General features: G+C 42.1%; 1 protein-coding gene across 1 annotated transcript; it reads left to right on the top strand.

Moving 5' to 3' along the window:
- Positions 1-329: 329 nt before the first annotated feature.
- Positions 330-24,113, top strand: reps2 (RALBP1 associated Eps domain containing 2). Its single transcript, XM_076081527.1, has 19 exons — positions 330-752; positions 7,885-8,008; positions 8,350-8,525; positions 9,564-9,672; positions 10,035-10,135; positions 10,215-10,353; positions 10,442-10,505; positions 11,243-11,414; positions 11,510-11,563; positions 11,725-11,791; positions 12,308-12,382; positions 13,686-13,734; positions 13,840-13,976; positions 14,596-14,657; positions 14,752-14,841; positions 18,167-18,226; positions 18,325-18,473; positions 19,370-19,475; positions 23,178-24,113. The coding sequence occupies exons 1-19, from the start codon at positions 570-572 to the stop codon at positions 23,244-23,246; spliced, it is 1,986 nt and encodes a 661-aa protein (XP_075937642.1). The 5' UTR covers positions 330-569; the 3' UTR covers positions 23,247-24,113.
- The last annotated feature ends 217 nt before the right edge of the window (positions 24,114-24,330 follow it).

Here is a 24,330-nt window from a genome sequence, read left to right as displayed (position 1 = left end):
GTGCTCTTGTGTGGTGGAATGTGTGGATCCGCTGCAGGTCTGCTGGATTGATGTGTCATGCTTTGTTGTCATATGAATATATGTGACTGGTTCTTATGACTTTGTTGTTGTCATTGTGTTAATTACGTTGATCTTTATTTTTTCATCACAGTGGCAGTGATGGGCTTCCATACTACGTCTTTAATAAAACAGAAAGTGATCCTGTGAAGAGAAGGAATCTTATTCAAGTTGTTTCTTCATCGTTGGACGTAAAATATAAAGCAGACATCTTCTTCCTGCGCTCTACCGCCCCCAGCAGGCGGAGGCCGGTACTGCTACAACCGGCCATAATCGGCAGTGGGAGTGGATGAGCCTTAAACCGGAGCGGCTCAGTCAGTCTGATCCTCCCCAGGAGCGCTCTTATCGGGAGGGGACACCGCCAGCTACACTCCGACTGGAAACGGGAGCCGGTGTCCGGTGCACCGGCATGTGTCGATCTGTTTGCTCCTAGTGTTTCCCTCTCCAGCGGCGGCGGTGCCCTCCATGCGTCAGCACCCCACCTCTCCCTCCCTCCGACACCAACACCGGGAATGGATCAGGAATCCGGTGCGGCGGCGCCCGCGGGGAGTTTCATCTCCCTCAACGAGCACGAGCAGAGGTATTACTCGGGTCTGCACAGCCTGTGTCAAGCCGACGCCTCCGGAACGCTGTCGTCCGGTAAAGTGGCGGAGCTGTTCAAGGCGTCTCAGCTGCCGCCGGAATCCCTGCACAAAGTGAGTGTCAGCTGCTCGGTCGGTCGCATGTTATCAAGTGTGAAGGGAGCTGCGGCTGGAGGGCAAAAGAACCTCTGGTGGTCACTGAGCCGAGGTCTAGAGGATCCATGAGATGCTGCTTCTGTGCAGTTTTATTTCTGGTGGTTTGGATGTTGCACGTGACAGACGGAGGTCTCTCTGCACTGGCAGCTGCACATTTTGTCTGCATGTCCCTCTAAGTGCATTTGTGGCCCTGCAGCATTTCAGTCTGTTGATCTACAGGAAATATGCATTTTATACATGGTTGTGTTCAGGGACAGGCTTTTAGTTGTAGTAGTGAAAACTAGAGCTGTCATTTCAAACCACCAATCAAAGCAGAGGAGATTCTGTTACTGCAGTGACTGTTTCTAGGCCTCAAAATGCATTTTTATAAAAAAAAGTTAAATTGAATGTAACTGATATTGTAAATAAATAATAATAATACTAACAAGTATATGTTGATCGTAGTGAACAATCTGCATTCCAGCAAAATGCACTTTCATTTAAAGTGTTTTCATAATAATTTGGCAGCATGTTGAGCATTTTTAAGTACCAAGTTTGACAACGTGTCTGAAAAGAGAAACTCAAAAATATATTGCTTTTCTACGTCTTTTCCTTAATAATTCCTCTTTCTCTTTGTTTGAACGGCTTACACTTTGTCGTTCAGCTTACTTGAAAATGTTAAATCAACCGGTTCCCTGATATTTTCCTAGAAATATGAACTCTTGGACTTGTGAGGATAACTTATTTTTTATAAGTACTGCTTACTTATCATAACTCAGATCTTTAAGTTGTCTAAATTGGTATTTTATAGTCAATCTTAGTAATGGTTTTAAGTTGACTTTACTCAGATCTTTCAATTGTCTAAACTGACATTTTATAGTCAACTCTATTTGTGATTGTGAGTTAACTGAGCTCAGGCTTTGAGTTGCCTAAACAAAGTTCTTTTCAACCTTAATAAGCTTCTTTACTTTTAAGTAATGTCAACTTATTACCATTTACACTGTAGGTGTGTGCTCCATATTATGAATCCTTCTTGACTCAGTTATGTAAAGAGCTTGTTTACTATGAGCAGAACCTTCTTGATGGTGTTTTTCTAGAAAATATAAACCAAGCAACGTGATTCATTTGAGCTTATTTTCTTAATAATTCATCGATCGTTTTGTCCAGAACATGTTGGAAAGTGATGAAAAGTGTAAAAGAAATTCCTGTCGACTAATTAATTAGTAGATTTTATGGAAATAGACTAAAAGTAGGGCGGACATTTTTACGTTGTCATTTGTACAAAAGAAAATGGCGATTGTTGTTAGTTGTAATGGCGACAACCACGGACTGTGTATTAGTAGTGGACGTAGTCGTCGTGACGTCGCTCATCGGTTTGTGGACTGATGATATGAAGCCTCGAGTTTGGTGATTTCACTGTCGCCATCTTGTCTTTCTCTGGAGCAACAGGGAGTGAGGCGGAGCAACTGTCACACATTTTCTGTAACCAGTGTAGCATGATGGAATTAGCTGGTGAGCTAACTAGCCAGCTGTCCGCTAGTTAGCTAGCTAGTTTGGGAGGTAGCGTTTCCTTCTCTAGAGCGATGGGGGAGTAAGGCTGATTGGCTGTTAGGCTCCGCTCTGCCGCTGGCCACCAGCCTCATTTTCTGTAACCAGTGTAGCATTAAAGCATGGGGGAATTAGCTAACTAGCCAGCTAACTAGCTAATTCTAGCATGCTTTAATGCTACATTGGTTACTGAAAATAAGCCAAACAAAGTTGTCACTCAGATGTTGATAGCAATGATCTTTCCGCTCCTATTTCATTTCTATGGTTGATTTAATCAACAGAGAATCGCACTAAAGCACCACTTAAAATATTGTGTTGATCAGTTATTCAGCGTGACAAAATCATAAAGAAATTACTAATTGACTGAAGAGCAGTTTCGATCGTAGTTTCCCAGACCTTAATGTGACTTATTCAGATCGTTTGTTTTGTCGGACAGGTGGTTTATCAATCCTAAGTAATTCGTTATTAATTATTATTAATTGTTATTATGAATGAGAAAAGTCCTCACAGTTTGGAAACTGAGATCAGAAAATGATTACAAGAAAAACTACGTTTTGATTATCATTTATCAAAGTAGTTGTCAATAGTTTTTTTCTGTCTATCATCTAAATATTTGACTAATTGTTTGAGCTCTGCAGTGAACAATTTAGCAAACCGTGCTGCTGTATTTTTAGAAGCACTTTTCCTATGATTCCACTGCAACCATTGTTTTCCCTTCGTTTCCATCACAGTGAACATTAACATTAAAGGTGAACTAAGAAAGGACAAAGTAACACATTCTAACTCGTACAAATTAAAAGTTAAATTCAAGAGCAATAAAATGCACCTTGGCTCAGTTTGGCTGCTTCAGCTCATTTTGTCTGGTATGACCAGCCGTTAACTATGACCAACAATAGAAAGCATTGGTGAGAGATTCATACACGTATACAGGACATTAATGAGTGAGTCTTGACTTCTCTGCACTTGTGCTATTTTTACACTACGTTACACTACATTGAGGAAATGCTGTGCAAACTTTTCAAACTGCATTAGCAAACAACAACAGTTTGACTATATGACAAAAATAGTACAGGCTTGATGTTCACTGTGAAAGAATAGACATTTTTGATACTGGACATAAATTAATGGAAACCAATGGCTGCCTGGAGCCGGAGGGGGGGAAAGCAACAATGTGAAATATATATGATTTGTAGTTCAGGAGCTGAAACTTGCACAAAACAAACACTGGCATGGTACCTTAAGTTTGCACCCACTATTTTTTTAATCAAAGTATAATTTGAACCTGGAGATAAAATCATTTTATTTTTCTGTACAATCTCCGAGATAGAAATATCTCTCTTCATAGTATTCATTTAAAGGATGATACATAAGTGCTAAACAGTTTTTTCATTGGCTCCAGAACTACTGAGTCAGAGTACTTTTGCTGACCCATCACTGGGACATAAACATATTTTTCCAGCTCAGATGAACGCAGCAGGTTGCGCCGGGCCTCCGTTCATGACACTCGCGGTCCCCGTGGGACGATCCCGGCCCATTGTGTCTCTGTGTGGGTGTCAGGAAGTTTGGCATTGAGCTGCGCTTTCCTTCCTGTCCGGGCCTGGACCGCCGCCACACAGGGGTGATTGACACGCAGCCTCTGAGCTGTGCTCGGCCCGGCTGCAGGATGTCTGCAGGATCGCTCCGTGGTCTCTGTGCTGGCTTCTGGGTCTTTGTGTCAAACCGTCTCACAAATAGTGCGTTTCCTCCGGGACTCACAATGACATAGGAGATGTGAGGCGGATTGTCGCTGTGAATATACACTTTGTTTTTTGTCAAAACAAGGTTGAATTTCTCTTCATGACCGAGTGTTTCTTTGTGGAGTCATGGTTCCCCTAACGTGAGCAGCTTTACAGAGGAAGGATCTTTATGTCTCGTCTGTGTTTACAGCAGATAAGGAGCTGGAGCAGGACTCTTCTCTTCTCCGGCTCCACTGTGGTGTCTGTGGAGCCGGCAGCCACTCGATCATCAGAATACAATCAATCTGTATGCTGCCCTCATGGACAGAAAACGTTTCCCATAATGATGATGATGATGATAATAATAAAAACAACTTTATTTATATAGCACCTTTAAAAAAAAAAAAAAGAGTTTAAAACGTGCTTTGTGTCACGGTTGGGTTTTGCTATGTGTGTGTTTGTGTGTTTGTGTGTGTGTGTGTGTGTGTGTCTCCTGATCATGCTCATTCTCTCCACCTGTGCCAAATCACCTGCCCCTGGTTTTTCCCTCTGCAAACCCCACTCATTTCCACTCACCTGCCGGCAATCCACTCATCAGCCCTCACCTACTTATACTCCCCTGCTTGCCTTGTTCCAGTTGCCGGATTATCATTTGTTCCTTTTCCCTCCCCGTGGACTCGTCGCTCTCCTGTGGTCATCTCTCGTGTTGACCCTCTGCGTTCCACGGTTTGTGAATGCCTTTTTGTGACTTTGCTTCATACTCCAGTTTGGACTTTTTCCGCTCCCGGTTGGAGTTGTTTTTGGTTTCTGTTTTTGTGTATGCTTAAGTGCCCAGTAAAGAGCCTTGCATTTTACCTCTCATTGTGTCTAAGTCTGCGCCAATCCTAAACCCACACGGTAAACTGTGAACCGTCGCACTTTGACAGACAAAGCAAAGAAAAAGTGAAGCAATATAACAAAAGAAAGCCAAACAGTGAGGCCCAACAGAGCCAGACCAACTCAAACATAAACACGGATAAAACGGTACATTTATTTTAATGTAAAACAATAAAATAAATGCAGTAAAAAGACCGCATCACATAAAAACCAGCCTGTAAAAATGAAGTTTAACAAGTGATTTAAATGTTCAAAAGCAAGACACACTAAGGTCAAATTTAAATCCTTCATAAAACAATAGGTGAGACAATAAAACGAATCGATACAATAAGAACTTCATTAAATTAATTTAAATCAAAACAAAACCAATCAAATCTTATTTAATTGAATTTAACAATAATAAAATAAAAGCAGTTAAAAGAACAATACACATGAAAGCCAGTCAGTAATAATGAAGCTTTAAGAAGTGATTGTGATGTTCTATCATGAGAACATTTAGAGCGCATCATGGGAGGTTAGCCTCCAGTGTTTAGCGCTGACTCACCCTTCAGTGTCTCTGCTGGAGTGAGTCGTCCGTCTGAAGGTGAGTCTCAGGTATGTGCAGCATGTTGACGCTCTGTTGACAGACCTTGTTGTGGAACCTGTCTGCTTGCAGAAGGTGTGGCCTTGATCCAGATAGAACTGAACACAAGACGCTCATTGTTTTATCAGCTTGTGGCGAGGCTGGTTGGTGTATTGTTGTTGGTTTTTTTGGGGGGATATTCGTGATCCTCAGAGGGTGAATCCTACTGACTTTGGTTGTCCTTACTTTACTTTACATTAGTCATTCAGCAGACGCTTTTATCCAAAGCGACTTACAATAAGTGTATTCAACATTCAAGAGAACTACCAGTAGGGCTGGGCGGTATACCGGTTCAACCAGTATTCCGGTTTTAATTTCCCGTATGATATGAATTTTTCATATACGGTCATACACACAGCCGAAACTGCTGTCGCTCTTCAACAGGCAGCAAAATATATTGTTCAAGTCGGAGCTAGTTTTCTTAAGTGTATTGAGAGGGAACCCTAGTCATGGTTATAACTTTATAATAACAATTAACAACCCACAACTAACGCGCTTTAACAACAAAACACCACGACACAACAGTTTGTGACACACAAACTATTTGAAACACTAATAACTGCATGCTGGGTACAGCTCGCTAACAACAGTCTGCTAACAGCTGGGAGAGGCTCTGTCGCTCCAGTAACGTTACATTAAAGAACAGAAAAGCTGTTTACCGCTTTTCTGCAATGCTGATTACCGTGTAATATGTGTGGTATTTGTTATAAATGTACGTTGGTACATAGAGGGTGATAAGAAGCTGTACATGGAGGGGCTTAGGACCCAGGGGAATGTAGATGAAGGGAAGTGACGGAACGGAAGACACGCCACACAAACAGTTGTTCACCGCTCGCTGGCCGGTTGGCCGGCCGGTTCTTTACGGCGTTAATTAATTAATGCTTTAACGCAGAAAAAGAAATACCGTGAAACCGCCGAGTCTTACAAAATACCGTGATATGCATTTTTGGTCATACCGCCCAGCCCTAACTACTAGTCACCAGAAGTCATGAGTGCATCTCCTTTTTTAAACGAGCATCTAAGAGCGTGAACCCGAGCAACAGTACAGAAACAAACTAATACGAATACAATAAGTACTCTGACATTTCTTGTAGCGCCATCAGCAGTTTATATTTGTATACTTATCTTGATAAATATCTCAACATCTTAGATGGATTGGCACAACATCTTGTAAAAACATTCATGGTTCCCAGATGATGAGCCCTAACAGCTTTGGTGGTCAACAGCTAACGTTAGCTTTCTTCTATCTTGTCAAAACCTACATTACCCACAATGCAAGTCAATGACTGTTAGGTTGGAGTGTTAGGTGTTTCAGGGGAGTATCATGTTAGTGTAGCCTCAAGCGGAGATGAACAGCTGATGTGTTCGTGCCTTCATAATGATAAATGTCAGTTTTATCTCACGTCGTCAGTCTCACTTTTCAAGAAGCTCCGGGTTTTTTCAAAACAATATTTCAGTTGTAATTTGAGGAATTTATACACGATTGTCGTCCATAATCCTCACTGCTGATCCCTCACATTATGTTCCTTTTATAGCTCCACTGTGTTCGTACAGCTTGTAACTTTTACACTACACATTATCTTTGGCCATGATGTAAAATCATCACATGTTAAAGATTAGAAAAATACAATCTGCTGGTCTTAATATTTGCCAAGATAATATTTCCAATTATTTATTTGTTTCATCTGTGAGAGAAGAGGCTGGAGAAGTTTTATCAGAATAATCTTTTTAAAGTTTTTCAATTATTTCTTGTCAGGATTGTTCGTTGTTGTAATTCTCATTTCAGCCACAAGAGGCTGACGTGCACCACGACCCCATGTTCTTCATGTGACTTAAAGCATTCATGTTTGTGTTCAGAGTGCAGCGAGAAATTAAAGACAAAATAAATGCTTTTAGTTCTATTTAAAACACGAGGAAGTGTTTCAGCCTCTTGTGGCTGAAATGAGTATTACAACAACAAACACTGACAACTGATCCTGACTAAATGAGTAGAATCAGCTGTTTCACTGTTTATGAAAAGAAGTAACACACTCTGCTTTATGAAAGATGAGATTTAATATAATATATTCTTAAAGCATAGCTGTCCTTTAAAAATAATGAAAAACTCGTCTTTTCCAGGTGACGGATTTGTGTGACTGACAAAAACCTGTTTCCACAGATGGAAAGAAAACATGAAGTAATTTAGAGATATATTATTCTGGCAAAACCTTTATTTTTTCCACCTGTTCTTCTTTTGAGTCTTTGGGCTTCCGTAGTCTCTGTTCCTGAAAAGAGTGACACACTTTCAGCCGTATGAAAGACGATATTTAATGTATAAAGCATCTTAAAAGACAAAACTCGTCTCCTCCAGGTGACGGAGTTGTGTGGGGCGAAGCGTCTGGGTTACTTCGGTACGCCGCAGTTCTTCGTGGCCCTGAAGCTGCTGGCGGCGGCCCAGTCCGCCCTGCCCATCCACCTGGAGAGCATCACGGCCAGTAAGTCTGAGGAGGAGGAGGAGGAGGAGGAGGAGGGGGGGAGAGGAGAGCAAAAAAGGGGATCAGGAGATTACCTTGACGTGGCAGGATTTGGTGTAATCTGGTTTAAGCGGGCTAAGTGGGTTTGTCCTCATTAGAAGAGCCGCACCATCAGTCACACCAAGACCTGAGAGAGGATCAGTTCTACAAGTGAACTTAATGGGTCATTATTAAAAAGTATGTTCACGTTGATCTGATTCGTCTCATTCATCACACAGGAAGCTCACAATCAGACAAATCCTCTTTCTGTACATTAAACAAGTTCAAGAAAAGAAAGAAACGAATCCCTGCGTCTCCTTTAGATCTACCTCTGCCCAGGTTTGTCGGGCTCAAGACCGAGCCAGAGATGCGGTACTCTGTCGTCCCCCCGAGCATAGATGGTCAGGGGGCTCAGTGCGGGACCGGGACCGGGCCCCCTGGGTCTGTCTCCTGGACTCCAGCAGACCGGAGACACCCGGAGGACCACGTCGACAGGAAGGTGAGCTCGGGATGACGTGTGTCGACCTCTCGCTCTCCGACGTGATTCTCTTAGAGTTTGTAATAAAGCACGGATCACTGAGGAGAGGAACGGTGCAGAGACATTCCTGTGGGCTTTAGTCAGCGGAGCAGAAAGGCCTCGTTGTTTGAGAGATTAGAGCAGAACGAGACTCCTTCAAGGCTCCAGACCGCCTCCAAGGACCCACAACACGAACCTCATGAAACCTCCATGTGCACATTAAGATACACTGGTTTAACTCTTAGACATCACCATGAAGGTTTATGAAATGTTATGTTTAAATATGCAAATGAGGCATTATCTAATGGTAACTTTTGGTGAATTTAGGAGAAATCTACAGACACAAACAGACAAAGTAGTAAAATAAACGTGTTATTTCCTCGAGTCTGAAGACGTGTTATAGACACACCAGACTCCATTCACTCAAACACTGATTCTACCTCTCAGGACACAGGAGCTGCTGCTCTCCTGCTGCCTCCATCTGTTGCTGAGGTTGTGTTGTTGAGACTTTAGAGTTAGTTCAGATTCACTAAAGTCTCAACAACACAACCTCAGCAACAGATGGAGGCAGCAGGAGAGCAGCAGCTCCTGTGTCCTGAGAGGTAGAATCAGTGTTTGAGTGAATGGAGTCTGGTGTGTTTGTAGAGATCATAGATAACAGCTTGAGTTCCCCTCAGAAAGGTCTGTCTGACAGCAAGGTGAAGAGGTGAAGACATTCTGAATATAGCTTCACTTCAACGGAGAGACATTCTGTTAGAGTCTAACATACGTCCACAGCAGAACATCACTTTGCTCCCGTGCTGGTTCTCCTGTCTGTTTCTATCAACTCATCTACTGCAGTAGAACCCTGACTGTGGAGGAGAACCTCACACACACACACACACACACTACAGAACATCAGTACCGTCTCTTTAATGTGCGATTGACTCTCTGAAACTTGTCCGACGTGTTCTATAAGTAAATGTATCCAGAGTACTTGTAGTACTTCTTTGTATGTGTAATAATACTTTGTCCCTGAAGGAACCCTGGTCTCCACCTCGATCCCCGTGCAGCTCGCTGCCTCGCTCCCCGCTGACGTACCGAGGCTACCCCTACGCCAAGCAGAGGAACGGGGCCGACTCACTGACCGGTACGACAACCGCACGCCCAGCAGACACACATTCACACGGCTGAATATTCATATTTCAGTTTTCAGGCCTAAACTCGCCTCCACATCTGTTTTCATCAGCAGAGTGAATAAACTGTAACTCGGCATGTTTTCAGCTCGTCCCTCTGAATCTCACGGAGCACACGTCCTGCTGTGGTCATGAGTTATGAGTCATGAATGAACTGAGATGTGGAGGACACCTGTTCCGTCCTCCTGGAGCTCTGATGTCTCTCCGCTCGCTGCTTTTTCATCTGAACATCTTTCATTCTGTCTGATTTATGTTTATAGATTTGTATAATCAGCGTGTTGAGTCTCAGTCTTCTTCTTCTCTCTCGTCCCTCCAGCCTACGAGAGCAAGCCGTCCTCTCGGCCGACGGTTCACCCGGACCAGCGCTCCTCGCCCGGTACCTACGGGACCAGAGCCGCCATGGAGCGTCCCGCGAGGGTAAACGCCAGACTCCCACAGCGCCACCGTCACAATACAATAAGTTGTTGATTATGATTCATGCCCCCCCCTCCCTTAGACTTCCTCGTCGGAGAGGCTGGACCAGCAGGGCCTCGTGGACCCTGAAGACGACCCCTGGAGGATCACAGAGGAACAGCTGGAGTATTACACCAATCAGTTCAAGAGCCTGCAGCCCGACCTGGGGGCTCTCATCCTGGGTATGGACCCCCCCCCCCCCCCTGCTGCACATATTTATAATTATAAATCACATTCAAACTATTTCACCACTTTGTGTCTCTGTTCTAGGAACCATTGCAAAGAACTTCTTCACTAAATCTAAACTCCCGATTCCAGAACTCTCCCACATCTGGTGAGTGCTGAGTCACGCTAACGTCTGCGCCACACGTCACAGTGGGACTTTCTTTTCCTTTTATTATGTTTCAATATGCAAATGAGGTCTAATGGTAACTTTTGGTGAATTTAGGAGAAATCTGGAGACGCAAATAGAGAAAGTAGTGAAATAAACACGTTGTAGAGACTCATTCATAGAACATGGTTCTACGTCTCACAGCTGCTGCTGCTCTGCTGCCTCCGTCTGTTGCTGAGTTTGTTATTTCTGTAGCTTCAGAATCATTTCAAGTTATTTCTTATAAGCTTTCTTATTTTGCAGAAATGATGTAGAATATACCAACTGTGTTTAATTGTTCTTTTCCAATTAAAATTAATGAATAAATTGGCGATGAATTGTATTTTTATCTATAAATTAAAAATGAATATTTGCTTTGTTTTAAATTGAGATTTTCTACGGAAATTCATATTTTTGCTGAAATGAACCAGATTAAACAGATTATTGTATATAGATTATTGTATATAAATATGATATTGTGTATATATGTATGTATGTATGTATGTATATGTGTATGTATGTATATGTATATGTATATGTATGTGTATATGTATATATATGTATATATACATATATGATTAGGAAATGATGGACCCGCAAAAATAAAGCGTTAGAAAACTATTTTCTTTCATTGTTCATCATCTTCGTCGACCTAAATTGAATAATCAGCGCTATTCTCTGGTTTTCTACATTTCTTTAAGGGAGCTGAGCGACGTGGACAGAGACGGAGCGCTCACGTTCTCTGAGTTCTGCACGGCCTTCCACCTGATCGTGGCCCGTAAGAACGGGTATCCTCTCCCAGAGAGCCTCCCCCCGACGCTGAGGACGGGCTCCATGCAGCCGGAGGACGAGGACACGCCGGACACCCCTGAGGTGAGAGACGCCGCCGGAGCGTCTCTGATCTGGAACAGTTTCCTTCTTCACACTCAAGCTCTTTGTTGCTTTTCTATTTCTGTTTGTATCTGCAGAGTGCAGAGCCTCTCATTGTCTTTGAGGACGCTGAGCCGAGGCCGAGTCTCACGGTGAACTACGTCCTCTCATTCCACTTGTTAACAGAAATAAGTGAACGTGGAGTTCCTGCTGGCCGCCTGTAGGGGGCAGCAACAAGCTGGACACGAGGGCTCTACTTCCTGAAGTGTCACGCAGACTTTACGTTCTCACGATGAAACATTTTGTCTTTTAGAATCGGAGCGTCATCGAGCGTCTGACCTCAACAAAAGCAGAAGTGAAGGAGGAATCCTGTCAACGAGGTGAACCGTTTATTTAAGCCCAACGACGGCCGGTCGACTTCAAACAATAAACTAGAATATGAGCAGATGTCTAATAAAGTGCTCTTTATGAAGATTACACATCCTAGTTTAAAAGCTTGATGTGGAACACATGAAGGAGATTATCTCTGTGTGTGTGTGTGTGTGTGTGTGTGTGTGTGTGTGTGTGTGTGTGTGTGTGTGTGTGTGTGTGTGTGTGTGTGTGTGTGTGTGTGTGTGTGTGTGTGTGTGTGTGTGTGTGTGTGTGTGTGTGTGTGTGTGTGTGTGTGTGTGTGTGTGTGTGATTCATTTAGATTTAACATTTGCTATTGTTTGACTTTTGACTCTTTATGATTTTCATATTTTTTCTGCCTCCGAGTTCAATAAATGAATCTCTAAATACTGAATTATATTCTAGATCAGATGAATGAGCTCCTCTTCATTATGAAACTATGAATCTGAACACGTGTTCTCTTGGTTCTTGTGGTTCTGCTGCTGACGTTTGTTTCTGTTCTGCAGATGTTGGCGTGAAGACGGAGACGACGTCTCAAGAGAAACGTGTTCTACGTCTCGCTGCTTTCACTGAGAGGACAGGTAGTCCTCAAAGTCCTTTAAAGTTCAAACTGTTAGACTGAGTTACTTCATGGAGACGCATTGTTTATCCTCCGTGCTTAAAGCATCGTCTTTATAAGAACTTTATTGATCGGAGGAATTCAACTGTTACAGCAGCTCAATAATCAAAGAAGAGAAGAATAATAATAAATACGAGGTCGGAAAAAAACACCAGAAACCAGACGAACATATAAATATAATAACATATAAACACTATATTCACCTTTCACTTGTTCATTTATCACGTTGAATCATTGCATGCGGTGTGCAGCATTGTACTCAATGAATAAATAATATATATGAATAAATATAATCGCTCAGGATCAATAAATGACGCATAAAAGGCCGTTGGGTTGTGAGTGTTGGTGACATCATCAGTGATTACTTTACTCACATCTGGTGAAATCAATAACGCGGTTAGTTTAACGTTATTGTGTTACTGTCGGCTTATTGTTATCAACTAGAACTGACTAAAATAGGCTGTGAACACGTACTGTAGCTGAATAATAACCATATCCTCTGAGGAGAAACTGAACTGAGATGATATTTCATGGCGAAAAAATCACATAAGAAATGAATTTCAGTATTTATCTTTAATATATTTACAGCATGAACTGCTGTTCACTGGTGACGTTCCAGCAGATGGCGCTGCGACGCTTCACATTCACTCTGTTTCTGTAGAATCAATAATAAGAAGATGATTTATGTATTTGATCAGATGCTGTTTAACCAGCGAGCTGTTCAGCTCAGATCTGATGTTCCTTTGAAACACCATGATTCCTACAAACTACAAAAACAAACTACAACTAAAGATATACACAACTAAACCTCTGAGAACTCAAATCATTAATAAAGTCCAAATAAAATAGAGAAAGTTAGAAATTCAAGAGACACTTAAAAACAGACGCTTAACACTTTAATAATAACAGACTGATTTTATGTCACGCACCTTGTTTGTGCAAACATACTTATATTCTGATTGTGAAAATAAATGTATAACTTTCTTCTGTAAGATGTGTCACAATGTTTTCATGTATTTAGGGAAAACAAAGTGCAACAGAAGCATTTAAATACTGTCTGTGATGTCTGTGATTGATGTCTGTGATGTCTGTGATGTCTGTGATTGATGTCTGTGATGTCTGTGATTGATGTCTGTGATGTCTGTGATTGATGTGATGTGATGCGTCTTCACACACGTGATGTAAAGTAGTTGCTTCTCATTTGTAGCTGTTCAAACGGATCCTAAAGTGTGTGATGTGTTCATGTCTCATATCCGTCCTCACAGAGCCGCCTCAGGACCTGGACCCACACATGAGGACGAGAACTAGACGGAGGTAAGACCCCCCCCCCCCCCCCAGTGAATTATTCCAGTCCTCTGAACTCGTTGCTCCTTTAAAACCTCTTGTTTTTGTTTTTCACCCATGTGACCTCTGGTCCAGGTCTTACTCCAGCACCTCTATCGAAGATGCCATGAAGAAGGCAGAAGAGCCTCCCACCCCCCCACCTCGACCCCAGAAAACCCACTCCAGAGCCTCCTCGCTGGACCTCAACAAGCTCTTCCAGCAGGGCGCTCCAGGTACGACCAGGCGGCAACCTCCGGTTCATTAAAGTGAAGTCAAGGCTTCATGTGTTAAAGCTGCATTCTCTCTAGTGTCCACCAGGGGGCGACTCCTCTGGTTGTATAGAAGTCTATGAGAAAATGACTCTACTTCTCTCTTGATTTATTACCTCAGTAAACATGAGTTTATGGTCTCAATCTCTAGTTTCAAGTCTTCTTCAATACAGCATGATGTTCATTTAGTACATTATGGTCCATTTAGAGTCAAACAGACCATAAAGCAGGGGATGCTTTAGGGCGGGGCTACACAGTGATTGACAGGTCGCTGAATGAATGCAGCAAGTTCTCCTCCTCCACTTGTACAAGAAGAATGAATGTGTTCACACGAGAGGTTATTGCATGAACTTCCTGCAGCTTTAAGTGATTGTGTTCAGTAAAACAGTTCTCCTTTCACGGAAGAACAAAAAAGGGAAATGAATCTTTTATTGCTCAGTCAGAAAGGTGAGTGTAAGTCGGTGTCTGATCATGAAAATATGAGTGTTTTATTTGTGTTTTTAAAGAGTGAAAACACTCCTGAGAGGACAGTAGAGGTAAGCTGCTCTAGTTTACTCCTCTATGATGTTTGTCTGGATTTCAGGCATAAAGAGCGGATGGTTGCCGCCTCCTCCTGCCCTCCCTCCTCGACCATCGACCTCACAGGTGAGCCTGCTTTCATTTATAATGTGCTCAAATCCTCTTTGTTCAAATGTCTCTGAATCACTGATGAAAGAAAAGTCCTCATCTCTCTCGTCAGGTTTCTCAGTTCATCGGCATTTCAGAGAAAACTCCCCAGAAAAAAGTGCAGCAGCCGAACTTTGCTGACTTCAGTCACTTCAGAGAAGAGGTGAGAACAAACATCTTCTTTTTAACTCATTGAGTTGCGTTTTCAAATGTAACAAATAAAGCAGGAAAATGAAAAGCTGCCTCCCAGATTCTCAGAGTAGAGCTGGACGATACAGAGAAATTCACATGTCAAGATATTTTTTGACCCAATACCGTGATATCGATATCGCAAATGTTACGGCTTCTAGGCTGAAGTACCTTAAAGCTGCATTCTCTCTAGTGTCCACCAGGGGGCGACTCCTCTGGTTGTATAGAAGTCTATGAGAAAATGACTCTACTTCTCTCTTGATTTATTACCTCAGTAAACATTGTAAACATGAGTTTATGGTCTCAATCTCTAGTTTCAAGTCTTCTTCAATACAGCATGATGTTCATTTAGTACATTATGGTCCATTTAGAGTCAAACAGACCATAAAGCAGGGGATGCTTTAGGGCGGGGCTACACTGTGATTGACAGGTCTCTACCACTGTGTTGTTCGGTCTGGGAGGTGTCCTTGTCCTCACAGTATGTTTTTGTTCATGACAGTTAACATTTTGGTCACCTAAAAATGTATAATTCAGTGTTCCATAAAAAAACAAGATGGCGACGGCTAAAAATCCCTATAGTGACGGCCCAAAACCAAGATGGCAAAGGACAAAAACCTTTACATGGGAGCAGTTTGCCTTCAGGTAGAAATCTCTTTAGGTTTAGATGGCGAACCTATTTGGTTACGTTTTAGGTGAAGATCGTAGTTCTGGTTCAAATAAACTCTTCATGACGTAAAGCTCCTCCCATGTGCTAACAAACCAAGATGGAGACGTCACGATGACTGATTCCTTTACAGTGCATGTTTAATATTTAACCTCAGCCTTTGTTTATATAGTGGTGTAATTCCTCTTTACTAATGGTCCATATCTAATCAGCCTGTTGTTTCCACCCGTCTGTCTCCTATTTGACAGATCTGAATCAGCCTTAAGGTCAAAGGGCACTGCAGTCCTTCCTCTCTTATCTTGGATGTCATAAAATCCCTCAAATCCTCCATTAGTCTGACTTCATCGCGCTGTCTTTGTTTAATCACTCGTATTGATTGAAGCAGAAACTACTTTAATCTCCATCCTGTGAACCGCTCCTCTGTCTTAGTGAAACACAGAACGACTGGACGAATCGCTTTTTATGTATATTTTTCACTCAGTAAAACAAACTGAAACTCACACGAGTCCAAAATCTCTGAGAGACATAAGTGAACTGTAGGCGTAGTTAAAAAATCACTTTCTGAACATAAAACACGTTGACGTTAAGGTAAGGCTGAATATTTGATTCCAGCTTTTACAGGAAACGATTCGTAGCAGATCAGTTTGTAGTTCTAGTGATCGAACCAGAACCAGGACTGAGAGGAGCCGACTGTCAGACCTGCTGCAGTAAAATGAGAGGTTTTCTAAAGAGACTCTGGTGCTCAGAGACACTACCACTTTAGTCCACAGGGGGCGACAGAACCAACACTACATGAAAGTTCAATGCAGTAACTTAAAGTAAACTTAGTACCTTACTTTAAGTACTTTAGTCTATCTGACTTTATTCTACTTTACTTTATTCTACTTTACTTTATTCTACTTTACTTTATTTTACTTTACTTTATTCTACTTTACTTTATTCTACTTTACTTTATTCTACTTTACTTTATTCTACTTTACTTTATTCTACTTTACTTCTACTTTACTTTACTTTATTCTACTTTACTTTACTTTATTCTACTTTACTTTATTCTACTTTACTTTACTTTATTCTACTTTACTTTATTCTACTTTACTTTATTCTATTTTACTTTACTTTATTCTATTTTACTTTACTTTATTCTATTTTACTTTACTTTATTCTATTTTACTTTACTTTATTCTATTTTACTTTATTTTACTTTACTTTATTTTACTTTACTTTATTTTACTTTACTTTATTTTACTTTACTTTATTTTACTTTACTTTATTTTGCTTTACTTTATTCTACTTTACTTTACTTTGTTCTACTTTACTTTACTTTGTTCTACTTTACTTTATTCTACTTTACTTTACTTTATTCTACTTTGCTTTACTTTATTCTACTTTACTTTACTTTATTCTATTTTACTTTACTTTATTCTACTTTACTTTACTCCTCTTTGCTGAGCTAAAGGTTGCAAACTCTCCCAGTGATCCCAGCAGGTCACTTGTTGAGACACGGGGTAGTCGGCCAGTAACAAAGCTGCTTCTCTGCTTGTTTATTTTGTCCAAATCGAGCTAAATCCAGATCCTCGGTGGTCCCCAGTAAACACAGTAAACACACTCCGTGTTGTCTGTTCACAATGTGTTTCACCTGGTCTGGATTAAAGGTTCCAGTTCCAACTACTGCTGGACCTTTTTAAAACGTTTCCATGCTGTGGTTGTGTTTCACATCCAGCGGCGCGCTGAATCTCAGGCTCATTATTCGTGTCTGTCAGTTGCGTTGCTCAGCAGAATGGATTTCTTTTTCTTTAGGTTTCTCGGGTAGTTTAAAGCGGCGGCGTTATCCTGTTTAAACCATCAGGACAGACCAGGAATCTCTACTTGCCACCGCAATGGAGACAGCAGCCCGTAGAAATGAATGGATCAAATCCACAGAATCCAACATTAACAGAAGGTGCTGCCTGGAAAGAAATGCCTTCAACTCTCCAAACAGCTCATCTACCAGCTCAGTCTCACGGCAGCTTGTGAAATAGTCACAATATGCAAACCAGTGGCGGCTGGTCAGTAGAGGGCGCTAGAGCCACAACTAATAACATAAAAGAAATAAAAAATAATAATAAACTATACAAATTGTCAATATTTGTGTTTATGAAATATGGAATCGTCCAGTAATATGTGTAAAATATGATATCTGCGGTAAATATATGCTTTTCCTGCACGTCCTCTCCGCGTGTCTGCACGTCTCAGCAGCTCTGGAGAAACTGCCCAGAAGAGGCGGGTCTATGAAGCAGTTGAGCCAATAGCTGGTTAAAGATATAAATGTGTGACATACAATTTAGCCAATCAGCGTCCTCAAATAGATTCAGCTTTGGGCAGAATCGATTCTAGGGTACATCCCAAGTCTCTTAATTGTCATTTCCTGATTTTCACGGAGCAGAACAACTTCCGGTTCGGAAGACGGCCGTCCCAAAGCTCTTATTAGAGCCATATTGACGGCCGGAACAACTTCCGGTTCAAGCAAGGATCGAGGAGCCTATTAAGAGACTTGGGATATACCCCTAGGGTACCTCAAGGGTACATCCCAAGTCTCTTATTTGTCATTTCCTCAATTCCGGTTGGACTCACACTCGTTTGCTTCTGTCTGCTGCAGGAGGAGAGCAGCATGAAACCAGAGGATCAGGGTCAAGACCTGGCAACCCCTTCAAAACAGGTCGCTGACGTGGTTTCATTTCACCAGCGTCTCTGCAGGAGTAATGAGGAGGAGGAGGAGGAGGAGTTAGGCGGCTAACTTTGATTTCTATAATGTAGATTTCTTTCCTTCAGGACGTGATTGGAGTTCCTCTCAGTCAGGCGCCACAGAAGCCGGTCCGCAGGAAATACCATGCAGAGAGCCAGAACCTGGAGGCCACGCCCCCACCTGCCGCACCGTTTCCTACTTCAACCAAACCTGCTCAGAGGTCAGTTTGACTCTGTGATCCTAAAATACAAACGAGTTGAGTCCTCAACTAAATCTCATGGATTAAATGTGGATTTTATTGATTCAGATTGACCCCAAAAAATTACATTTATGTGAATTAAGAGAGAAAACAGCTGCTCTAATCAATATTGTTCTTATTAAGTATTATATAAACCTCAGCTTTTTCTGCCCCCTAGTGGCTAAAACAATCAATTAGTGCAGGTTTAAAGGGCCAGTGTGTAGAATATAATATAAAATATTCATAAATGTCTTCATTAGTGTATAACAGGGGGGGTCATGACCTTTGTTTATTGTGTTCCATATACAGAAAAATATAATAAAAGGAGTCACGGGTCAAACAACATTAAATGTGTATTTTTCAACCAGTTACACTGCAAAAAAAAACTCAGTGTTTCCGTGTGTGGGACACACTTCCTTAACTGTGTTCTGTGAAAACGTTCTCATTTCACCAACTTTGTGGTTGCAATCAAGTATTCAGTTGGTTGCAATCGTCAACCTCACCACTAGATGGTGCTAGATCCTACGCAGTCTCTTTAAGAACTTATTAAAAGTAGTGAAGTGAGACTTTAAGGTGCACTGCAGTGATTTTAACATGTGTGCTCGTGTCTCCTTATTGACCAGACGGCTCATTGAAGTAGGTGATGGTCAGTAACAGTGGCTGGTTGATGTAAAACTCCAGTGCTTTGATCTGATTATTTTGGTGTCAGTTTGTTGATGTTTAGACCCAAATAACACAGAGAGAAATGGAATTAGGTGAACGTTAATTCATATGTTCCCTTAAGTTGTGCTCTTAACTAGTTTACCTATGTTTTAATACTTTATCTATCCAGACGATGAATCTCAAAGCTGACCAAAGTGTGTAAAACTCTCTCTCAGGCTGCTGTCCAAACAGAAGAGGGAGATCCAGACGGCGATCCGTAAAAACAAAGAGACCAACGCCGTGTTGACGCGCCTCAACAGCGAGCTCCAGCAGCAGCTCAAGGTCAGCATGTCTTCTTGTTTCTACACATGCAACCGTCCCAGTATTCTGTGTGTGAACGGGTGTGGACCGCATTAGTGGCTGACCACAGCGGCTTCCTGACATTCCCTGCCCTCCTACCTCCTCCGGGGGGAAGAAAACCAGCTCCCCAGCTCGTAGAGGAGACTCTCACACAAAAAGTGCTCAAATTGTCGGCAGTTGAATTCTGCGCTTGTAGCTCTGCTGGTTGCTAGAAGTCTCTGTCGTACTAGAGAGCATTTATGCTTTTGTTCCTTTACTGTTTCTGTGTGAACTTTACAAAATTTTCACAGAACAAAATGAGCGTTAATAAGAAAAGGACCTCGATCGCCCTCCTCAAAGCTGCAAACTGTGACTTCAAACATCCACTCCGTAGATAACGCCGCTGGACTCCCCGCTTGAATAATAGCGTTCCTCAAGGCAGTAGTAGAATCAAGAAAAGCTGAATTTAACTGCACAACAGCGGCTAGCAAAGACAACAAGGTCAGCAACGCCTGTAATCCGTTGTCCATGTTGAATTAACCCCGTAGTCGCTCAGTTATCGAGGCTGATGTCGTTTGTTTTCCTTCGGCAGCATAACGAATCAGGGAAAGACACTTTTTGATTGCTAATTTCGTCACAACTGAATCAATATTATGTTACTGCATGGCCTATGTCTCACATAGAGACATTTTACTGTCCTGTTTAGCTGTAAAATGGGAAAGTTTGTCACCCAGATGCCATGTTGAAAACATGCGTAAACCTCCGATCCTGAAGAGTGAAGCCGATGCTTCATGTGTTAAAGCTGCATTATCTCTAGTGTCCACCAGGGGGCGACTCCTCTGGTTGTATAGAAGTCTATGAGAAAATGACTCTACTTCTCTCTTGATTTATTACCTCAGTAAAAACATTGTAAACATGAGTTTATGGTCTCAATCTCTAGTTTCAAGTCTTCTTCAATACAGCATGATGTTCATTTAGTACATTATGGTCCATTTAGAGTCAAACAGACCATAAAGCAGGGGATGCTTTAGGGCGGGGCTACACGGTGATTGACAGGTCTCTACCAGAGACGTATACGCCGTCTCTACGTCACTCCTCCTCAGTCCAAATATGGTCACTTCCTGTTCACTGGTTGCAAAAAAACAAGATGGCGTCAGCCGTCCACAAACCAATGAGTGGCATCACGATGACTATGTCCACTTCTTAGTCGGGCGGATTTGGTGGATCTCTACCATAAAACCCAATCAAGTAGCGAACGTGGATTCATGAGTCATCGTTTTCAAAGGTCTACGTTTCTGCCCGTCGAGACTAAATCGCAACTCCGGAGTTTCTAAACTAAAACGGCTTCAGTAGCGTTTTCAAACGTCTCCTTTTTAGAGGCTCTGAAACGCCGGAGTAGTGTGGACGCTCGGCGTAAACGTAGATATGCGTTTTAAAAAACGAAAACGTAGTTGTGTGATTGTAGCCCGACAACAGAAGCTGCCTCTTCATTCCAGCGTGGTGAAAAACCCTCCAGCTCAACTGTCTGCTCCCTTCAGCCGCCACTCAAAGCTGAACTAATGGCTGTTTGCATTGGGCCTGTGGCACACGCACTCACATTTGGAAACACATGCCGCATGCCGGTCATTCCCCTCGTCGATGATCCGTAGTGGAAAAACCCTCACGCTCACATGCGGCGCATCTACAGCTTTAATACAACACAGACCAAAGAATTAAACTGTTTAAAAAAAATCTTTTACATTAATGTCAGTCGTGTTCCAGACCTACTTGGTTATCCAGGACGTTGTTTATTGGCTCTAATTCTGCTGGTTCCTCAAAGCATCCGAGGAATTTTGCAGAGAAAGGCATATGTGTCTGTTTATAGACTCCAGCCATTGGCATTCACAACTGTCTTCTTTAAAATAGAGCCTGGGCTGCTCAGGCATCCAACCACCACAGGGTGTGTGAGGAAAGGAACAACTCCTTCCTGACTGTTCCCATAAAGTTGAAGTTATGAAAAAACTCTTAATAAAAGCTCCTCAGATCAAAAACCGGGTCATTTACTATCGATCGCTCTGAAGGACGTTTACTGAAAACTAAAAATGATCTCAAAGAAAAAACAAAACGAGACAAAACATGCTTCGGATGAACGGCTCATCGCCACAGACTCTATAAGAAGTGGACGTAGTGATGGTGATGTCACTCATTGGTTTGTGGACTCAAGTTTGGCCATTTTTTTCCGTCTATCTTTTTTTTTGTTGCAACCAGTGAACAGGAAGTGACCATATCTGGACTGAGGAGGAGTGACGTAGAGACGCCGTATACGTCTCTGGTAGAGACCTGTCAATCACTGTGTAGCCCCGCCCTAAAGCATCCCCTGCTTTATGGTCTGTTTGACTCTAAATGGACCATAATGTACTAAATGAACATCATGCTGTATTGAAGGAGACTTGAAACTAGAGATTGAGACCATAAACTACGATGTCCTCTGCTGGTGGAGTGCACCGCTGTATCAGCTGTTACTGGGCTTTACATGACAGAAATCCTCCATAGATTTTATTAATGGGATCAATGTATTCTTTTCAAATGGCTTCACTGGGAATCAGTTTTTAACCCTCTGAACACGAAGCAGTTTGGGGCATCTTTTCTCTCCTGTCACATGTTTCTCTCTGTGGTCTTGATTTTCTCTGTAACATAAAGTTCTTCATCTCCATAGAACCAGAACCATCATGACTAGAAGCAGAGAGAAGTAGAACAGGTCGTTAGTGCAGAACAGTTATGATGACATCAATCATGAAAATGAAGAAAACGCAAGTTGATTTTCTTTGATAGTTTATTTTACAAACATTCAAAAACAATGGAATCTATAAATCCAACATTTCTTCAAGTGTTTCCAATGTTGGAAAAAAAATGGAGGCTCTATGTGCTATACATTGAACACATATTTACATCCTCTACTTCCAGCCTCTCCTCTCTCCTCTCCTCTCTCCTCTCTCCTCTCTCCTCTCCTCTCTCTCCTCCTCTCTCCTCTCCTCTCTGTGTTCACTTCCTGTAGTTCAGGCAGAGTTTCTCCTCCTTGTAGTCACATGACTGTTGGTCTCAGATGAATCAATCATGACGTCATAGTTTCTCTGAGGAGCTCACACTTTAATATTTTTACACAATCTGGTTAAAGTGAACGCTTTATTAGAGGAGAGATTTATAATGACAACATGTAGAATTTAAAGCTGAGTCTCGGTTTGTTTTCTGGTGTGTTTAAGGACCGTCGGAAAGATAACAAACTGACTATAATGACTTTTGCCGATTGTTTAAAATAAACAATCCATCCCACCGGCGGGTTTTGGGGTTCAGACTAACGATGCACACGGATCGCCCGTGTCTGCCTTGAAAGTGCTTGAGGACAGAGGAGTCTAGGAGGGAAGTTAGGATGAACCCTGAGCATCCTCGCTCCCTGCTGTGTTGAGTCACAAGGTCAGATTCTAGACATGAAATGTCAGCGCTGGAACATCTTCTGCATTCTCTCAATAATCCGCTCCGTGTGAGCGGCTGATTGAGTTGTGTTCGGTGAGTCTGCTGCTCGTTCTCTCCGACAGTAAGGGTCCACTTCAGAGGTAGTCCGTGTTGTTACACGGCTAACACAACAACCCGCGTAATGCCTGCCCGAGGTTCGTCTCGTGTTCAGCGTGCAGAGATCAAAGCGTGTGTGTTTGTTTGGTTTGGCTGCAGGTGGTTCACCAGGAGAGGGTCACCCTGGAGACCCAGCTGGAGCTCCAGCGGCCTCTGGCCTCGACGTGACGGAGCCCGAAGTCAGGTTTCTGTAAAACCTGAATGTTTTCGTCTTGAATGCAGAATAAATGTAGAAAGGTTGACGACGGGAACAAACGGGGATGTGTCTCTTACTTATAATAATGTACTGCAGGATTAAACTCACTGTATGATATGCACATGTAACTTATTCTCTCTTGATTTCACCCTCTCATGGAGCTGACCTTGCTACATGTAACAGTTTGTGCACAGACTAAAGTTTTCCCTCTCTCTGTATATTAAAAGCATTTAATCTGGTCTAAAGCAAGTAATGGTGCTACGGATGAGTCTCTGAATGCTGTTCACTTAAAGATTAAAGATGTACATTTGCAGGGTTGTACTTGATGTAATGTAGCTTCAGATCGTCTGCTGTCACCCTGGAGCACCGACACACGAGCACACTGACCAATGTCGACACTGGATTTGTATGAAATATGGACTTTTTTATTACTTGAAGATTTGCTCCATCTCTAATGATCGCACTGCATTATTGTATGTTTATTATCAGATGAAGAGTTTTGGAAAATAAATACTTTCAAGACCAAAAAAATAATCTCGTCACTCCAGAAAATAAAGTAACAGAGCACAATATTCCTGTAATGTTTGGCAAGATGGATCTCACCAAGTCAGACGTGGTTTAGATGTTTTATCTATGCAAAGACGTGTCGCTGCCTCCGCTTGCTTTAGACCATCAACCATCAGGAACCATGAGGGTGGATGAAGTGGTGGAATACATGATGGCATGCTTGATACTGCATGTTTGCTAGAATGAGCACTGGACTGTAAATCATGCACAACTACGGAGCTCTGGGCTTCAGACAATAATCCAAACTAATCAATAAAGTTGTCTATTTTTAATTGTGTGCGATTATTTTATTATACCGTTTGTCAATAAAATGTTTTGACTCTTACTGTCGTGTAAATATAACTCAAGGCTGCTCACACCTTTAGATTTCTCATATTCTGTTTCGTGAGAGCAACAGGAGAAAAAACTGCATTGAAATACTAAGTAATCTTTCTAATTTTTAAGACTCAAAAGAAGGTGAAGTGTTACCAGCTGCATCAGAAGTGGTTC

Source organism: Anarhichas minor, unplaced genomic scaffold, assembly GCF_050575085.1.
Source record: "Anarhichas minor isolate MPS153535 unplaced genomic scaffold, ASM5057508v1 ptg000081l, whole genome shotgun sequence".
Lineage (NCBI taxonomy): Eukaryota > Metazoa > Chordata > Actinopteri > Perciformes > Anarhichadidae > Anarhichas > Anarhichas minor.
Note: the sequence above shows the minus strand (reverse complement) of the source record. Positions and strands in the feature narration are given on the sequence as shown.